We start from the raw sequence: 17500 nt of genomic DNA, 5'->3' as shown, positions 1-17500 counted from the left end.
AGGGGGAAAGTGTCGTTGTTTGAGGTGGGACTCACTTCAGTGTAACACCAAACAATGGATGGACATGAAGCGGGCTTCGTTCATGTGAAACAAAGTTATGAAGAGAAAACAGCAAAAGTAAGACTAAATTTATCATCATAAATACTCATTTTTCTCTGCATGTGTCGTGAGTTTTAGCGTACACTTGCCCCGTTTAGAGTGGCTAATGTTAGCTTCCAGCTAGGTGGAGTTTGTTGCGTCAATAGTATAATTTTATGGAATTATTGATGACATGTGCTGGCTTCTGAGTGTTTTATTTGTACATTTGTTTATTTAAGTGCTTGTAGTTGGAATTTTTATTTTTTTTAAATTAAACATTGTTTTTATTAGATGTTAGCATGTGTATCATAATGATGACTATACATTATTATTATTTACATAACCACACAGAATAATAATTTTTTTTTTTATTGGGCAATATGTGCTTTTATGATCTATTTGTATGTGATTCCTCCTAATACAAAGTTGTATTCATTTATGGCGAAGTAAAAATACATTTAGCGTGTTGGAGTTGGTTTAATTGCTTACAGCCGTGTTTTTTAACCATAGGGCCCATTGTTAGGCCACAAGCGCCCCCTACAGGGCCGGCAAAAATAAATAAAAAAATTATTCAGTTGTAATACACATTCCCACCACTTGTGGCAGTAATGACAATATCAAACAAACAAGAAGTTTGAAGCTAAAGTCATAGAGAAGTTTCTTAAGCGCAAAAATTATGACTAAAGTGGTGAGGTTGTATTTTATTTTGCACTTTAACTTTATTGACAGTTTATTTAAGAAAAATATTATTCATTATCATTAAAATAATTATAATTTAGTAATTTTAGCACTGTATAATTGTATCTGAAAATATTCATCAGTTGTTATGATTCCCTCTTTTTAGTATATTTGATTTAATTTTGTAATCAGTCTGACCTAAGGCTTTAAAATAATCTTTGTGATTAACGTGTGATTTCATATCGTTTGACAAGGTTTATCCTAATAAACTGTAAATAGGTTCAGATTAAATTATTCAATATGATTAAAATCGGGAGTAAGATTACTAATTCAGTGTTAATATTTGGGTGGGCGCCCTGGGCCCCTCTGTAGTGGAAAAGTTGGGCCCCATGGTCAAAAAAAGGTTACATTCATCCTACAGTAAAATAATGTTTTTGTTCCTTAATGTCCTCTATAAAAAATATTGCATACATTATTAAGTTAGTGTTAGTTTTATTTGTGGTGATGATGTCGTTCATATTTTGTTACTGTTGACCAAAAAAAAAAAATCCTATTTCAAAAAGTTGCATTGTGTGAAGTTAACAAAGGTTGTGTGTTTCGTGTGGAAGTGATTTGTCAAAATACTTTAGCGAAGCAAGCTGAATAAAAAATGATATGCTCCATATTTTTTAGCAGAGCACTTACAGCAAAGTGTGTGTGTGTTTGTTTGTGTGTGCGTGTGTACTGTTGTGTTACGTGAGTTCATGGGGGTAGAGGAGCAAATGTTTGTGCTTTATTTATTTATTCATTTATTTATTTGTTCTCTGGTGAGAGGGATTAGACGTGAATTATGGAAGAGTCCCTTTCTCTCCTTAGGAAGTAAAAAATAACATCTGTCCTGCAAATGGAGAGCTTTGTGTTTGTGTATAATTAATGGTAAAAGCCTCCAGAGCCACACATAAAATATAAATCCTCTGCACCATAACAAACAATGAATGCGGGTCAGTGAGTGAAAGAAACATAAAAATGTTTAAAACCTCACATGGACACAAAATAATCATCAATATGACATTGTTGTTCTTTTTGAAAAGGTTCTAAAACGTCGATTTTTTTTTATTAAACATTTTTTAAGTTTAGCTTCGCAGGATATACTTTTATTCATCCCACAGTGGGGCAATTATGTGGTTGCATTGCAGATTTTTACATATAGTAACAAAAGTCAAACGTCCTGAAAAGAAAAAAGAGTAATAAATAATCAATAATTCCTTATGAATATAAAGAAAGAGATCATTCAAATAAAATGACAGTGGAATGTGCCAATAGTTTGAAATAGAGCCAAGAGGTTATTTGCGGCCCCTTTTTTGTTATTTTTAATTGATCACTGTGGAGGTTGCCCTCCAGTGGGTTCCTCGGACCACCAAACATTGCCACAAGAGCCCGGATCAGGGTTACAACACTGTTTTATTTTTTCCCCACAAGGTGCGAGTGTTCCGCTTTCCAGCAAAATGTTTTTCTCAGTCCGTGTCTCGCTCACTCTCTCTCCAGCTCAAACAGCGTGTCTCATTCCGGCTGCTGCTAATAAAGGCGACAGGTGATTAGATAACAAGGCCCACCTGGGCCATCCACTCACCTGTTGCTGTCTTCGAGGCCGGTCCTGGCACAATCACATATCGTAGAAATAAAATAAAACCAGAAAAACGCAGTCAACCAAAAAAAGCACACTGTAAAAATAAAAGGCAAATTCACTAGAAATTGCGTCTGAATGTTGAAAAGCCAAAGCGAAACTGAAATGCCAACAATTAGCATGCTAGCGAGAAAACTTCAATGAACAAAATAAACGAGTCTTGGGTGTGGTATTGCAAAATGAGCAAAAAAAGGCTTACGTGCTAATGTTAGCATGCTTAAAATTAGCTTATACGCCGACGCATAAATCTGCAAAATTAGCTGAAGAGATACAGTAGCATGCCCAAAGTTGACTTTGAGGTTTATACCAGCAAAATTAGCTCAAGAGCTAGAATGCTAACATTAGCATGCTAACAGTAAGCATGCGTAACTTCGCAAAATATTTGATTCTGAGCTGTATACCTGCAAAATTAGATACAAAATTATAATTCTAATAGTATCATTCTAACATGCTAAGAATAAACATGCGTCATGTAACAACATTTTGACTCTAAGATGTGTATACCTGCAAAATTTGATAAAAATATAAAATGCTATTATTAGCACCAATCAATCAAAAACATTTTATTTATATAGTCCTTAATGATGAGTACCTCAAGGGGCTCACATTGACATTCCTTGATCTAAACCCACATCCAAGCAAGGAAAATTCCCAAAAACCCAGATGGCGAAAAATATGCTAACATGATAACGGTAAGCATGAGTCAGGTAAAAACAATATTTAATTTCAAGGTGTAAACGCGAAAAATTAGATAAAAATCTGGATTGCTGACATTAACATTCTAACATGCTAACAGTAAGCATGCGTCACGTAACAATATTTTGACTCTAAGGTATGTATACCTGCAAAATTAGATCAAAAACTAGAATGCTAAAATTAGCATGCTAACATGCTAAGAGTAAGAATGAGTCACGTAACAAAATATTTGATTCTGAGGTGAATATCTGCAGAATTAAATAAAAAGCTAGAATGCTACAATTAGCCTGCTAGCCGTAAGCATGCATCAAGTAACAAAATATTTGACTCTGAGGTGTATACCAGCAAAAATTTTAGAAAAAGTTAGAATGCTAACAATAGCCTGCTAAGATGTTAACAGTAAGCATGCGTCAAGCAACACAATTTTAACTCTTAAGTTTATACCTATAATGACGAGCAAAAATTTGATAAAAAGTTAGAATGCTAACAATAGCCTGCTAACATGTTAACAGTAGGCATGCATCAAGTAACAAAATATTTGACTCTGAGGTGTATACCAGCAAAAATTTGAGAAAAAGCTAGAATGCTAACACTAGCCTGCTAAGGTGTTAACAGTAAGCATGCGTCAAGCAACACAATTTTAACTCTTAAGTTTATACCTATAACGTTAGATAAAAACCTATAATTCTAAGATTAGCATGCTACATGCTGACAGCAAGCATGTGTCAAGTAACACAATATTTGACTATGAGGTGTATAGCTGTAAAATTAGATAAAAAGCTAGCATACTAACATTAGCGTGCTACATGCTAACAGTAAGCACGTGTCAACTAGCAATATTTTACACTAGTATTATTATATTATTTGGACTTTCCCTGATTACATGGCAACAGCTGTTTCTAAGGGACGGGGGCCGTAAACAGCCATCACCTTTGGTTACAGAAAAGTTCACAGAAAAGGTCGTAAAACAGTTCAAAGAAGAGGTCGCCTTTAGGGGAGTCTGGCCATGCTTCCTCTCCGCTTTGTAGTTCTTGGGTCAAGACAATATCTTTCTGTTGATTACAATACATGAAAGAAACAGAACACCTTCATGTTGCTTCCCAACCTACACAGTGGAGTTTTACAAGCCTTCTTCTTGGTAGGTTCAAAGACAGCTTTTGTCTTCTCGCCGGGAACTCATTGAAACACAAAGTTTTGTGATAACTTAGATACAATTATTCTGACACTAACATTATTACAATAGATGCTAACAGTAAGCATGTGTCAAGTCACAAAATATTTGACTATGAGGTGAACACCTGTAAAATTAGATAAAAAGCTAGCATGCTACATGTTAACAGTAAGCATGTGTCAAGTAAGAAGATATTTGACTCTGAGGTGTAAACCAACAAAGTTTACTTAAAAGGCTAGCATGCTAGCAATTGACTAACATTATCAAGAAGCATTTTTACTTTGAAATAGTTTGAATCAGTTGAGAAATGTGAACGTAGCAAAGATTTTTATTAAAGAATAAGTGTTACGGAAAAGTGAGAAATCCGTGAAAACTGGTAATTTTCCAGAAAGTCCAAGAAATGTGGCATTTTTTTGGAAAATTATAAAATGGTTGTACACGTGTACATAACAAAAAAATGTTTTATTATGATAATGCTTGCAAAATACATTCAATACATTTTTGTGTATTTATTTTGTTAATTGGTTCTTATTAGTGACTTTAAAGACAGTCGATATTTATATATTTTATATATTTATCATTTATTCAGTCAGCCTGTTTAGTCAGGAAGTACTTCTGAAAAGTATACTTAAAGGAAAATAACATACTTTTGTTCTAAAATGCAGTCGGTGGCGTACCTCAGGGGTCTTTACCTTGACCAAAAGTGTTTATGTCAAGTCACAAAAGACTGAAAGGTAGTATTATTAATATTTACTTACTTACTTACTTACTTACTTACTTAATTACTTACTTACTTACTTACTTACTTACTTACTTACTTACTTACATACTTACTTATTTACTTACTTACTTATGTACTTACTTATGTACATACTTATTTACTTACTTATTACATACTTACTCATTTACTTACTTACTTATGCACTTCCTTATGTACATACTTATTTACTTACTTATTTACTTACTTACAGTACTTACTTACTTACTTACGTACTTACTTATTGACATACTTACTTACTTATGTACTTACTTATTTACTTCCTTTTTGCTTACTTATTTACTTACTTACATTACTTACTTACTTACTTACATACTTACTTATTTACTTACTTACTTATGTACTTCCTTATGTACATACTTATTTACTTACTTATTTACTTACTTACATACATACATACTTACTTACTTACTTATTGACATACTTACTTATGTACTTACTTATTTACTTACATACATACTTACTTACTTATTTACTTACTTACATATTTACATACTTGCCTATTTACTTACATACTTACTCACTTATGTACTTACTTACTTACTTTCTTACCTACTTACTTATTTACTTACTTACTTACCTACTTACTTATTTACTTACTTACTTTTTTACTGACTTACTTTCTTACTTACATACTTACTTACATACTTATTTACTGACTTACTTACTTTCTAACTTACTTACCTACTTACTTATTTACTTACGTACTTATGTACATACTTATTTACGTCCTTACAGTACTCACTCACTTACTTACTTAATACTTACCTATTTACTTACCTATTTACTGACTTACTTACAAACATATTCATCTACTTATGTACTTACTCACTTACCTATTTACTTCCCTGTTTACTTACTTACTTACTGACTTACGTACTTACTTACCTATTTACATACCTATTTAATTACCTGTTTACTTACTTACTTACTTACTGACTTACGTACTTACGTACTTACTTACCTATTTACATACCTATTTAATTACCTATTTACTTTCTTACTTACTGTAGAGGTTGCCCTCTAGTGGGTTCCTCGGACCACCACACACTGCCACGAGAGCCCGGGTTTCAGGGTACAACACTGTTTTATTTGCATAAATAGTGCAAGGCTTTTGCTTTCCAGCAAAATGTATTTTCGGAGTCCGTGTCTCTCTCTCTCTCTCTGGCTCCCACTCCAACTCTTCTGTCTCGTCCCGGCTGCTGCTAATAAAGGCGACAGGTGATTAGATAACAAGGCCCACCTGGGCCATCTACTCACCTGTCACTGTCTTTGAGGCCGGTCCTTGCACACCCCGTTCCGCGGCAGGCCCGCAGTCCACGCCCCCCTCCACACTTACCTATTTACTTACTTACATACTTACTTACTTACTTAGTTACTTACTTACTTACCTATTTGTCTACCAACTTACTTTCTTAGTTACTTACCTATTTACCTACTTACACACTGACATATTTACTTACATACTTACTTACTAATTAACTAGTTACAGGTTTTGACATAGTAGACTATCTAAAAGGTCAATCGTGTAGCTGTGTGGAACGAGTGTTTATTTGTTTCCACTGAAGTGTACATAAGTTGTATGGTTTGCTACTGCCACCTGCTGGTTAAATCGTGTACTGCACCACAGAGAGCAGACAGCAAACATATTTAATGTTGCTGAGAATAAACACTAAAACAGGCCAAATAAATGTATTGCTGTATCTTGGATGTTTTTTGGCGACATCTAGTGGCCACAATTTATAAAGTCCATCCCTACTCGTATCAATGAATCAGTATAATAAATAGTGAGAACAAAATGATGAGTCAGCAAGTTCACCACAGCAACTTTACCACTGAATTACCACACAAATAAATGACATGCAGTACAGTACATGACAGTGTGAGTACAACTGCATGATGTTCTGTGTACTACTGCTAAAACTGGAGCATCTCCTTCACTTTTATGCTTTCCAGTTGACTAAAAGCAGACCTCAGCACAGGAAAACTTACTGGCGTCAAACTCCGGTGGACTTTTTTGGTATTTTATAGCAAGTGTGTACTTTCACTTTTGACAGTTTGTACTTCAGAGTTCTTTCTCCTTCCTCTTGCTGCCATGTTAATAGTCCGTGTAGCCCAGACGTCCCCTCCTTCGTTACTGGTTTTGAGGCTGTCGCTTGGCATCAAAAAGTGTTTTTTTCCGACAGGATGAAGTTTAGCCACTCCAGCATCTTTAAGGACTTTTTCTTGATCCACACCTTTTTTTCTCAGTATACATCAGATGTTTGTTGTTGTTACAATTTAGCTTGGATACAGTCCCAGAAGTCCCACCTCTGCTGTATTTTTCTGCACCTGAGCCAACACCACATTTACTGTACATTTTCTTAAAGGGACACACACCCACTGAACATACCGTCACCGTGAAGACGGAAAACAAAATACATGTACTGCATATACTGCAAAAGAAAGGGATTTCATATTCAAAAGTTTCAAGCAGGCTGCCTGCCTGACATCCTCGCTTCTAAAAAAAACTTCCCACAATGCACTTCACCCTTTCTGATGTACAATTACTACTACTATTAAAGTTTTACACTTCATATTCTTATGGTAGCTTTGTTTTTACAGAGAAAGAGAATATTAACAAAGCATGAAATACAATGTGTGTGTGTGTGTGTGTGTGTGTGTGTGTGTGTGTGTGTGTGTGTGTGTGTGTGTGTGTGTGTGTGTGTGTGTGTGTGTGTGTGTGTGTGTGCGTGTGTGCGTGTGTGCGTGTGTGCGTGTGTGCGTGCGTGTGTGTGTGTGTGTTCGTTAGGTCAGGAAAAAACACACAGGCTATTTCATCCCTACAAGCCTGTTTCACAGGTTTCCCTGCTCTTCAGGGGATTTTAAAAAAATGAAAAAAATACATACATTTTAAAAAATCCCCTGAAGAGCAGGGAAATCTGCGAAACAGGCTTGTAGGGATGAAATAGCCTCTGTGTTTTTTCCTGACCTAACGTATATTCCGCTTTACCCCGGATATACCACAGTATATATATATATATATATATATATATATATATATATATATATATATATATATATAATATATATATATATATATATATATATATATATATACATGTATATATATATATATATATATATTTATTATTATTTTTATTATTATTATTATTTTTTTTAAATTGTATTATTTTATTTTATTTTTTTCAAAATATTGTTTAGTACTTTCAGTCGAAAAACTTATCGGCAGGGACAGAGAACATGTTTCTTCTACTTGTAGTTCTTGTAGTAGTGTACTTGTGTGTTGTAGTAGTAGTACATATAGTAGTGTAGTTTGTAGTGTACTTTCTTGTAGTTGTAGTACCTGTAGTAGTGTATTTGTAGTTTATTGTAGTTGAAGTACTTGTAGTGGTGTACTTGTTGTTTCTTGTTGTTGTAGTTGTGTATTTGTAGTCAAAGTTATTGCATGCCTGCAGTTTCTTGTAGTTGTAGTAGTGAATTTGTTGTTTATTATAGTTGCAGTACTTGTATGTCTGTTGTTTTTGTAGTTATTTTACTTGTAATAGCTTAACATTACTACAAGTTGTACTTGTAGTAATGTCCTTGTTGTTTTGTGCAGTTGTAGTTGTGTATTCATATTTTCTTATAGTTGTAATACTTGTATACCTCTAGTAGTGTGTTCATAGTTTCGTGTAGTTGTCGTACCTGTAGTAGTTTATTGTAGTTGGAATACTTGCCGTAGTTATCTTGTTGTTTCTTGTTGTTGTAGTAGTGTATTTGTAGTTTCTTTTAGTTGAAGTACTTGTAGTGATGTACTTGTTTCTTGTAATTTTAGTTGTGTATTTGTAGTTAATTGTAGTCAAAGTACTCGTATGCCTGTGATTTCTTGTAGTTGTAGTAGTGTATTTGTAGTTTTTTTTAGATGTGCAGTACTTGTATGTTTGTAGTTTTTGTACTTGTACTTGTAGTAGCTTATTTTTGGATTTTTTGTAGTTGTAGCACTTGTAGTAATGTACTTGTTGTTTCTTATAATTGTAGTAGAGTATTTGTAGGTTCTTATATTTGTAATAGTTGTATCCCTGTTGTTTCTTGTAGTTTTAGTACTTGTAGTGTATTTGTAGTTTATGTCAATTGATGTACTTGTTGTTTCTTGTAAATATTTTTTTTAGTTGAAGTACTTGTAGCACTGTACATGTTTCTAGTAGTTGAAGTACTTGCAATAGTGTACTAGTTTCTTGTACTTGTATTAATGTATTTGTAGTTTCTTATGGTTGTTGTATTTGTAAACTTGTATTTTCTTGTAGTTGTAGTACTTTTATTTGGATACTTGTAGTTTTCTATAGTTGAAGTAGTGTATTTGTAGCTTTTTGCAGTACTTGTAGTTGCGTATTTGCAGTTTCTTGTAGTTGTAATAGTATACTTGTGTTTTTTGTAGTTTTAGTACTCATAATAGAGTACTTGTAGTCTGTATGTGGTTGTAATAGTGTACTTGTAGTTTCTTGCATCCACTTTGCTGTCATGTGACCACATTACATTGTATCTGTGTGACTCAAACTTGTCGTCCATTCCAGTCTTGTGCGGGTCTACGACCTTGTCTCTGGGTTCAGATATTTGGTCTTGCCCATGGCGATGTGAATATTTGAATAAAGATAGTGTTTGTGTGGCACGTGTATTGTTATGCACATATCATATTGATTCTTTCTTAAAGGTGCAGGAGTCGTGTGTGTGGGGTCACAATGCTTGCTGCTTTATAGGGGTTCAAATACTTATTTCCCTTAAATTTAAACAATTTACAATCTTCATTTATTTATCTTTTCACATTGTGTCTCTGTAAAAATAAAACTACCGTAAAAATAATGTAGTGTATTATTGTGGCATCAAACATCATAGTGTAGTAGATGCATGGTCATGGTCAATATTGTCCATATTGGACATATATTATAATAATCACACTGAGCTATTTGTCAGGTCAATATGCAGCCAACATAATCAGGTAGTTATGTAAGTACAGTACTGCAAAGGCTCCACATTGGACTCCTCAGTCAATGAAGAATGTGCCAATCGTGCTTATTGACCAATTATAGATGCTGGACGCAATGGATGTTTGACGCAAGTTGGAGAGGCCGCTCGGGTCTTTGGGTGTGAGTCTGCTTTCCGTTACGGTTTGCTCACGTCATGTTTGGATTCAGGATTGAGCAAGAAAGGTGTGTGTGTGGTCGCTTTGTGGACGTGGGATCCAAAAAGAAACAACGGTCGTGGCGCCGTGGTTCCCGTCCTCAGCATGCCGGTGTCTCGGCCTGCAGGCTGGACATGCGGATCTGGGAGCTGCTCTTGCTCAGGATGGACAACTGTGTCCCCCCGTTCACGCCGCTGCTCGCAAGCGATGGGTGCCGGTGCTTCAGGTCCACAGCAAAGTACCTGTTCACCGTCCAGCTGCGCCATTTCCTCTTCATCTCCGACTGCACCTTGAGGGATATACCTCGCATGGTCATTATTAATGCACCTTATAGAAGCTTTAGATCAATACAATATATAGATTTGTTTTAATCTTTAGGGCTCCCCTCAAGTTTGGTTCAATAGACGGAGAAGGTTATCAGTCATAAAAATGTTAAAAATAAGCATATATATACACACACAAACAATAATATATATGTGTATACACAAGTATATATATGAATATTTAAGTGCCCATCCATCCATTATATATATATATATATATATATATATATATATAATTTATAAATATGTTAATGTATTTGTATGTGTATATATATATACATAAACATATATATATATATATATATATATATATATATATATATATATATATATATATATATATATATATATATATATATACACACATACACATAGGAATGTATATACGTTCTTATATACATATCCATCCATTTTCTTCCGCTTATCCGAGGTCGGGTAGCGGGGGCAGCAGCCTAAGTCTTCCCTGTGGCCTCCTACACGTCAAACAATAATATATATGTGTATACACAAGTATATATATGAATATTTAAGTGCCCATCCATCCATTTTATATATATATATATATATATATATATATATATATATATATATATATATATATATATATATATATATATATATATATATATATATATATATATATATATATATATATAATTTATAAATATGTTAATGTATATGTATGTGTATATATATATACATAAACATATATATATATATATATATATATATATATATATATATATATATATATATATATATATACACACACATAGGAATGTATATATGTATATACGTTCTTATATACATATCCATCCATTTTCTTCCGCTTATCCAAGGTCGGGTCGCGGGGGTAGCAGCCTAAGTCTTGCCTGTGGCCTCCTACCCGTCGGACGTGCCCTAAACACCTCCCTAGGGAGGCGTTCGGGTGGCATCGTGACCAGATGCCCGAACCACCTCATCTGGCACCTCATAAATTTATATATTCTTATATATTAATATATATATACATACATATATATGTATGTATATATATGTATACATAAATATATATTCATACATATATATACACATACATACGTATGTATGTATGTATGTATGTGTATATATATATATATTTATATTTATACATTTTTTGTTTTTTGGGGGGTTTTTTTTCTTCCTTTTCCTTTCAACGCTTTAATCTCTAGATCAACTTCAGGTCTAGCTGTCGATATAAAGTTTTTTTGTTTTGTTTTCTATGCCCTTCTTGTCAAAACATTGTTTTTTATGGCAAAAACACAAAGTATACATTATTCCCCCCAATAAAAATGTTTAAAGTGGTATGAAGTAATTGGACTCTTAAGTATGTTAATATTAAAAATATATTCATTATTATTGTTGAGCAATGACAGTTTTTAGAAAATAAAAAAGTTCCACTAAACATATTGGGGGATCCCAAAGGGCCTCACTCATTAAAGTGTTTGCATTTTTAGTTTTTTACTTTCAACGCTTAAGTCTCTAGAGCACTTGTGTCAAACTCGTGGCCCGGGGGCCAGATCTGGCCTGCCACTTCATTTTACGTGGCCTGTGAAAGCCTGGAAATAATGTGCACTAACAAAGGATAGGATAGGAAGGAAGCCTTTGGTGGTGTTGCTATCTGTCATGATAATTTAATCATTACTTTTATTAGTGCTCATTAATTAACACTTAAAATGAGGTTTTCTTAGTGTGTGCTTTTACTGCCATCCAGTGTCTACTTATAAGCCTGTGTGGTATAAAAGGAGTAAAACATCAATACAGTATTTGTATACCAATTTTTGTTGAAATCCTGCACTCTTTGAGGTAACAAGGATTATTGATAACACATTTAAAAAAAATACAAGTTTGATTCAATGTTACTGAAAAAAACAGGCCTCAAAAATTGCAACTTTTGCCACAACTTTCTTAAAAAGCTGCTGCGATTTCAGGGATTTTAGTTCGAAATAAAAACAACAAAAGGTCGTAAAATCCTGAAGGGATTTACTGTAGTATAGCAATATTTATGCAGTGAAGATATGCTGAGGACGCCACTATAACGTGATTTTTTTTTATAACATATACTGTGTATTTCATGGTAGATTGTTTATGAATAAATGATGAGGAATATTGATCAGCTTTACTATCATAAGAAAAAGCAAGAACATAAAAAAACTAAGTATAGTGTTGATGAAGATGAGTTTTACCTCTCCGTTCAGAAAGCAGTAGAGGACAGCAACCACGAAGCCCTGAAAGAAAACTCAAGATGTGAAGCGATGCCTATTTAGTCCAATAGCGACGTCGACATGTACTTTAAAAAACACCAAAAGATCCTTTATTGATGTAGTTTATCACTGAGCGACGTTGGGTTCATTCTAAAATAGCCCAAAGGTGAGAATGGCGTACCTGGAAGGATCCCAGGCCCAACTCAAACACCAGCCTCTCTTGCTTGCTGACGTTCTCGGGTAAGAAGAGAAAGACAGTGTAGTGGATCCCGAAGAGAGGAATCAGCAGCAGAGTAGAACGCGCTAACCGCCTGCCAAAAAACAACAACAACAACAACAAACGTTGCTACACCATAGAGGCTAAAATTGAACATTTTCTCAGTGACTTACAAATAAATACTGGACTCATTTCCTCCGATATCTGGAGACTGCAGTTTCTGAACGAGGATGACGATGATGCCAACGAAGAGAACAAAATTGATCTGTACATGAAAAGAGAAAAAATGATCTAACTTATCCATATTACTTGTAGTGGCTGTGAGCAGAATGGACACATTTTGTTGTAAATTACACAAACTATCTTTTCAAACTGGGTGCAGCACTAATGTTAAATTTACTTTAAATGGATTTTACTTTTTTAAATGTTTATTATTGTAGCAATATGGTTGTTAAAGTTAAGGATTGTTGTGATTTCTGATCGTTTGTGAGGGCACCAAAGGGACTTCTGTGTGTGTGCACGTGTTTGGCAGAGTTGAGCTTGTCGTTGTTGTTGTTTTAGCTTGTTTATAAAGAGACAGTTAATTCATTTTCTCTGTTTTAGTTTTGCCTGATTGACGGTAGTGCATAGCACTTTATATTGTGTTCAAAATGTACAAACATTCACTAAAATATGGAATTTTGTCAGGGCTGGAACCCATTATTCATTCATTGCTTCTTATGAAGAAAGCTGCTTCACTATACTAACTTTTAGATTTATGAACCCCAATCAGGAACCACTGAAGTAATCATAATACAGTGTTTCCCATAAACTGCCAAGATACCTGTGGCGGTGGGGGCGTGGCTATGGGCGTGGTCACAATGACATCATCAAGTAATTTGCATAGTTTACTACAATGATATGATTTTCTCTAAAAAGGCTCAAAAAATGTATACTTACTAATTAATAATAACAGTTTTGTTTTAAACGTCCATCCATTCATCCATTTTACAATTACAACACTTTATGTACATATTTATATACAGATTTGAACAATAAGTTATTCACTGAAATATATTTATTAATTGTGGTTCTTACAAAAAATATATCTTATAAAATATAAAAGCTAAAATGTCTCTTAAAGCTCTGCCCCTTTAATTAGTGCATACTAAATAATTTAACTTTAGCCTACTACTACAACCATATTATTTACCAGCAACATAAAGTGAAACAGAGGCACAGGTGTCCTGCCACAGTCAGTAACAAATAAACGGAAAACAGTAGTGGTCAAATACAAATAAGGCAACAAGAGAAGTATCCTACACTTCTCTTTTGTAAAATAAATCTGAACAGCCTATATGGGCATCTACAGCAACTATAGGATTTGCCTGAGAAGCTGAACAGGACAAAAAAATATATATATATTTATTTATTTAAAAAAAATTTGTGGCGGACGTAATTCTTTCGTGGCGGGCCGCCACAAATAAATGAATGTGTGGGAAACACTGTAATAATAATGATATATTTCATAATAATAATAATAATGATGTATTACTATGATTCGTATTATCCACTGATGATAAACATGTGTGTATCAGTTAATCTCTCCTTTACACTCTAAAGTACAGGAACATCTTTGCCCCTGCCTATACGGGACTTGATAAGCATGACGTCGAGCGCAAAGTTGTATTTTTGGACATAAAAGTGTGTCCCTGTCATGGCCTGTTCAGGGTTCAAATGAATAAAAACATTTTAAAAGTACCATAATTAAGGCCAGCACAGGTCCCTTGATCACCCACCAGATGGCACCATTGTCATTCATGTCCCAGCAGCTGAAAGTGCAGCATCTTTACTGACAACACTCAAACAAGCTACATCTAGACAAGAATAACAAAATCTAAAATCTTACCCAATATCATCAAAATGAAACCTCAGCACAGCCCAGACGGTCACACACAAGGTGGGTGCTCCTGGCACGATAATAACATATGACCAAATATTCTTGTGTCTGGTGGAAGTGCATCATCGTGCAAGAAGCCTCACCCCAGCCGACGGTGATGTACCAGTAAAAGTATCTTTTTTCCGGAAAGAACGTCTCCACCAGTAGAGTGAAGAGGTAGAGACCCTCGATGAAGAGCCAGAAGTAGTTCGAGAGGACGCAGTAATGGAAGAACACCAGCACTGCTCGACATTCCAGCTGAAAGGGGACAAAACACACAAATGTGAGGAGATGGCCTACTGACGTGTGTGTGTGTGTGTGTGTGTGTGTGTGTGTGTGTGTGTGTGTGTGTGTGTGTGTGTGTGTGTGTGTGTGTGTGTGTGTGTGTGTGTGTGTGTGTGTGTGTGTGTGTGTGTGTGTGTGTGTGTGTGTGTGTGTGTGTGTGTGTGTGTGTGTGTGTGTGTGTGTGTGTGTGTTCTGGCAATGCTTACTTAATGGGGACATCGCTCTGTTTACACAGTCACCTTTAGGGGACCTCTGACGGTATGGGGACCAAAAAAACAGGTCCCCTAAAGGGAAACCTTTTTAAATGATAGTCAAAACCATTCTGAAGATGCCCAAGTGATTTTTAAGCTTTGGCCCATATTTAATTTGAACTTTTTTTCTTTTTTTTTTTAAATGGTCCTCAGTAGTCACGTACAAATTTGTGTGGATTATGCAAAATGATTTTAATTTGGTCCCCATGAACCATATTAACTATTTTTCCCCCAGGGTCCCCAGTAAGAATGATCAGCACATTACTTCATCAATCCAGAGCAGTGGTTCTTAACCTGGGTTTGATCGAACCCTAGAGGTTCGGCGGAGGTCAAAACACACCAGACTCATCGTGTAAATACAATCTTCTCCCTATCGGCGTATTACGGATACGGCAACAGCTGACTGATTTGCAGGTGTGTAATTTGTTGTGAGTTTATGCACTGTGTTGGTTTTGTTGCTTGAACAAGGTGATGTTCATGCACGGTTCATTTTGTGCACCAGTAAAAAAAAACATGGTAACACTTTAGTATGGGGAACATATTCACCATTAATTAGTTGCTTATTAACATGCAAATTAGTAACATATTGGCTCTTAATTAGTCGTTAGAGATGTCCGATACTCTCGGCCTGCCGATGTTATCGGCCGATAAATGCTTTAAAATGTAATATCGGAAATGATCGGTATCGTTTTTTTTATTATTGGTATCTTTTTTTTATTTTTATTTTAATTTTTTTTTAATTTATTAAATCAACATAAAAAACACAAGATAATATAATTATATATAATTAGTGCACCAACCCAAAAAAAACTCCCTCCCCCATTCACACTGATTCACACAAAAGGGTTGTTTCTTTCTGTTATTAATATTCTGGTTCCTACATTATACATCAATATATATCAATACAGTCTGCAAGGGATACAGTCCGTAAGCACACATGATTGTGCGTGCTGCTGGTCCACTAATAATAGTACTAACCTTTAACAGTTAATTTTACTCATTTTCATTAATTACTAGTTTCTATGTAACTGTTTTTATATTGTTTTAATTTCTTTTTTATTCAAGAAAATGTTTTTAATTTATTTATGTTATCTTATTTTATTTTATTATTATTTTTAAAAAGGACCTTAACTTCACCATACCTGGTTGTCCAAATTAGGCATAATAATGTGTTAATTCCACGACTGTATATATCGGTATCGGTTGGTATCGGTAATTAAGAGTTGGACAATATCGAAATATCGGCAAAAAGCCATTATCGCACATCCCTAGTAGTCATTATTAAGTACTTATTAATGCCTTTTTCGGCATGCCCTTATTATAACCCTAACCCTAACCAAATAACTCTAAATTAAGTCTTTATTACTTAGAATATGTTCCCCATGTGTCCAAATCACTAAATTAAGTCTTTGTTACTTAGAATATGTTCCCCATACTAAAGTGTTACCAAAAACATATAACTTTGTCTTGAATCTGAAAAAAAACATTTTATTTTTCACTAAAGAAGGGTTCGGTGAATGCGCATATGAAACTGGTGGGGTTCGGTACCTCCAACAAGGTTAAGAACCACTGATCCAGAGATTTAAAGACGTGTATGAGCTAATTGGGCAGTGGCCATTTTACCTCATTTTTTTTTATGCCTCCACAACCTGTAGAAAGGGTCCCCACAAGTGATGATCAAAAACTTGGTCCCCATTCCAAATGATAACCAGTATGTGTGTGTGTGTGTGTGTGTTACTCACAGTGTGTATGAAGCAGTGCTCGCTGTCCTCGGAGTATAACACGCCATCTTTGATGAAGACGGAAATAGCTCTCAGGATGAAGGACACAAATAAGTTCATGTGGATGAAATTTCTTGTACAGTGCAGCTTCCTGTGGGGACAAAGTGGACGGGTCAAAATGACGATGGTCCAAACGCTGACATGCAGGCACAGTACGCAGGTCATTGTTTGGTCACCGATGATTTTTGTAAGTTTACCTCCTAGGAAAGACCAGAACCAGCTTCATGGTAGCTTTATTTGAACATAACCAAAAAATGAATAAAGATTATAAATTCACTTGT

At 34.8% G+C, this 17500-nt stretch overlaps 1 protein-coding gene and 1 long non-coding RNA gene across 2 annotated transcripts in view; one reads left to right on the top strand and one right to left on the bottom strand.

Moving 5' to 3' along the window:
* Positions 1 to 2: 2 nt before the first annotated feature.
* The window catches only part of LOC133635137 (uncharacterized), a 146217-nt gene continuing 128719 nt past the window's right edge, over positions 3 to 17500 (top strand). The window contains exon 1 of the long non-coding RNA XR_009822020.1: positions 3 to 117. This is a non-coding gene — a long non-coding RNA (uncharacterized LOC133635137). The remainder of the gene's footprint in view (positions 118 to 17500) is intronic.
* adcyap1r1b (adenylate cyclase activating polypeptide 1b (pituitary) receptor type I) overlaps positions 8248 to 17500 on the bottom strand; it is a 77431-nt gene continuing 68178 nt past the window's right edge. The window contains exons 7-14 of the mRNA XM_062027966.1: positions 17181 to 17310; positions 15007 to 15160; positions 14873 to 14933; positions 14726 to 14795; positions 13158 to 13249; positions 12949 to 13078; positions 12750 to 12791; positions 8248 to 10511 (exon numbers count right to left, since the gene is read on the bottom strand). Of these exons, the coding sequence (XP_061883950.1) occupies positions 10323 to 10511; positions 12750 to 12791; positions 12949 to 13078; positions 13158 to 13249; positions 14726 to 14795; positions 14873 to 14933; positions 15007 to 15160; positions 17181 to 17310 (868 nt within the window). The 3' untranslated portion in view covers positions 8248 to 10322. The remainder of the gene's footprint in view (positions 10512 to 12749; positions 12792 to 12948; positions 13079 to 13157; positions 13250 to 14725; positions 14796 to 14872; positions 14934 to 15006; positions 15161 to 17180; positions 17311 to 17500) is intronic.

This window comes from Entelurus aequoreus, linkage group LG19 (genome assembly GCF_033978785.1).
Source record: "Entelurus aequoreus isolate RoL-2023_Sb linkage group LG19, RoL_Eaeq_v1.1, whole genome shotgun sequence".
NCBI classification, from domain to species: domain Eukaryota; kingdom Metazoa; phylum Chordata; class Actinopteri; order Syngnathiformes; family Syngnathidae; genus Entelurus; species Entelurus aequoreus.
Note: the sequence above shows the minus strand (reverse complement) of the source record. Positions and strands in the feature narration are given on the sequence as shown.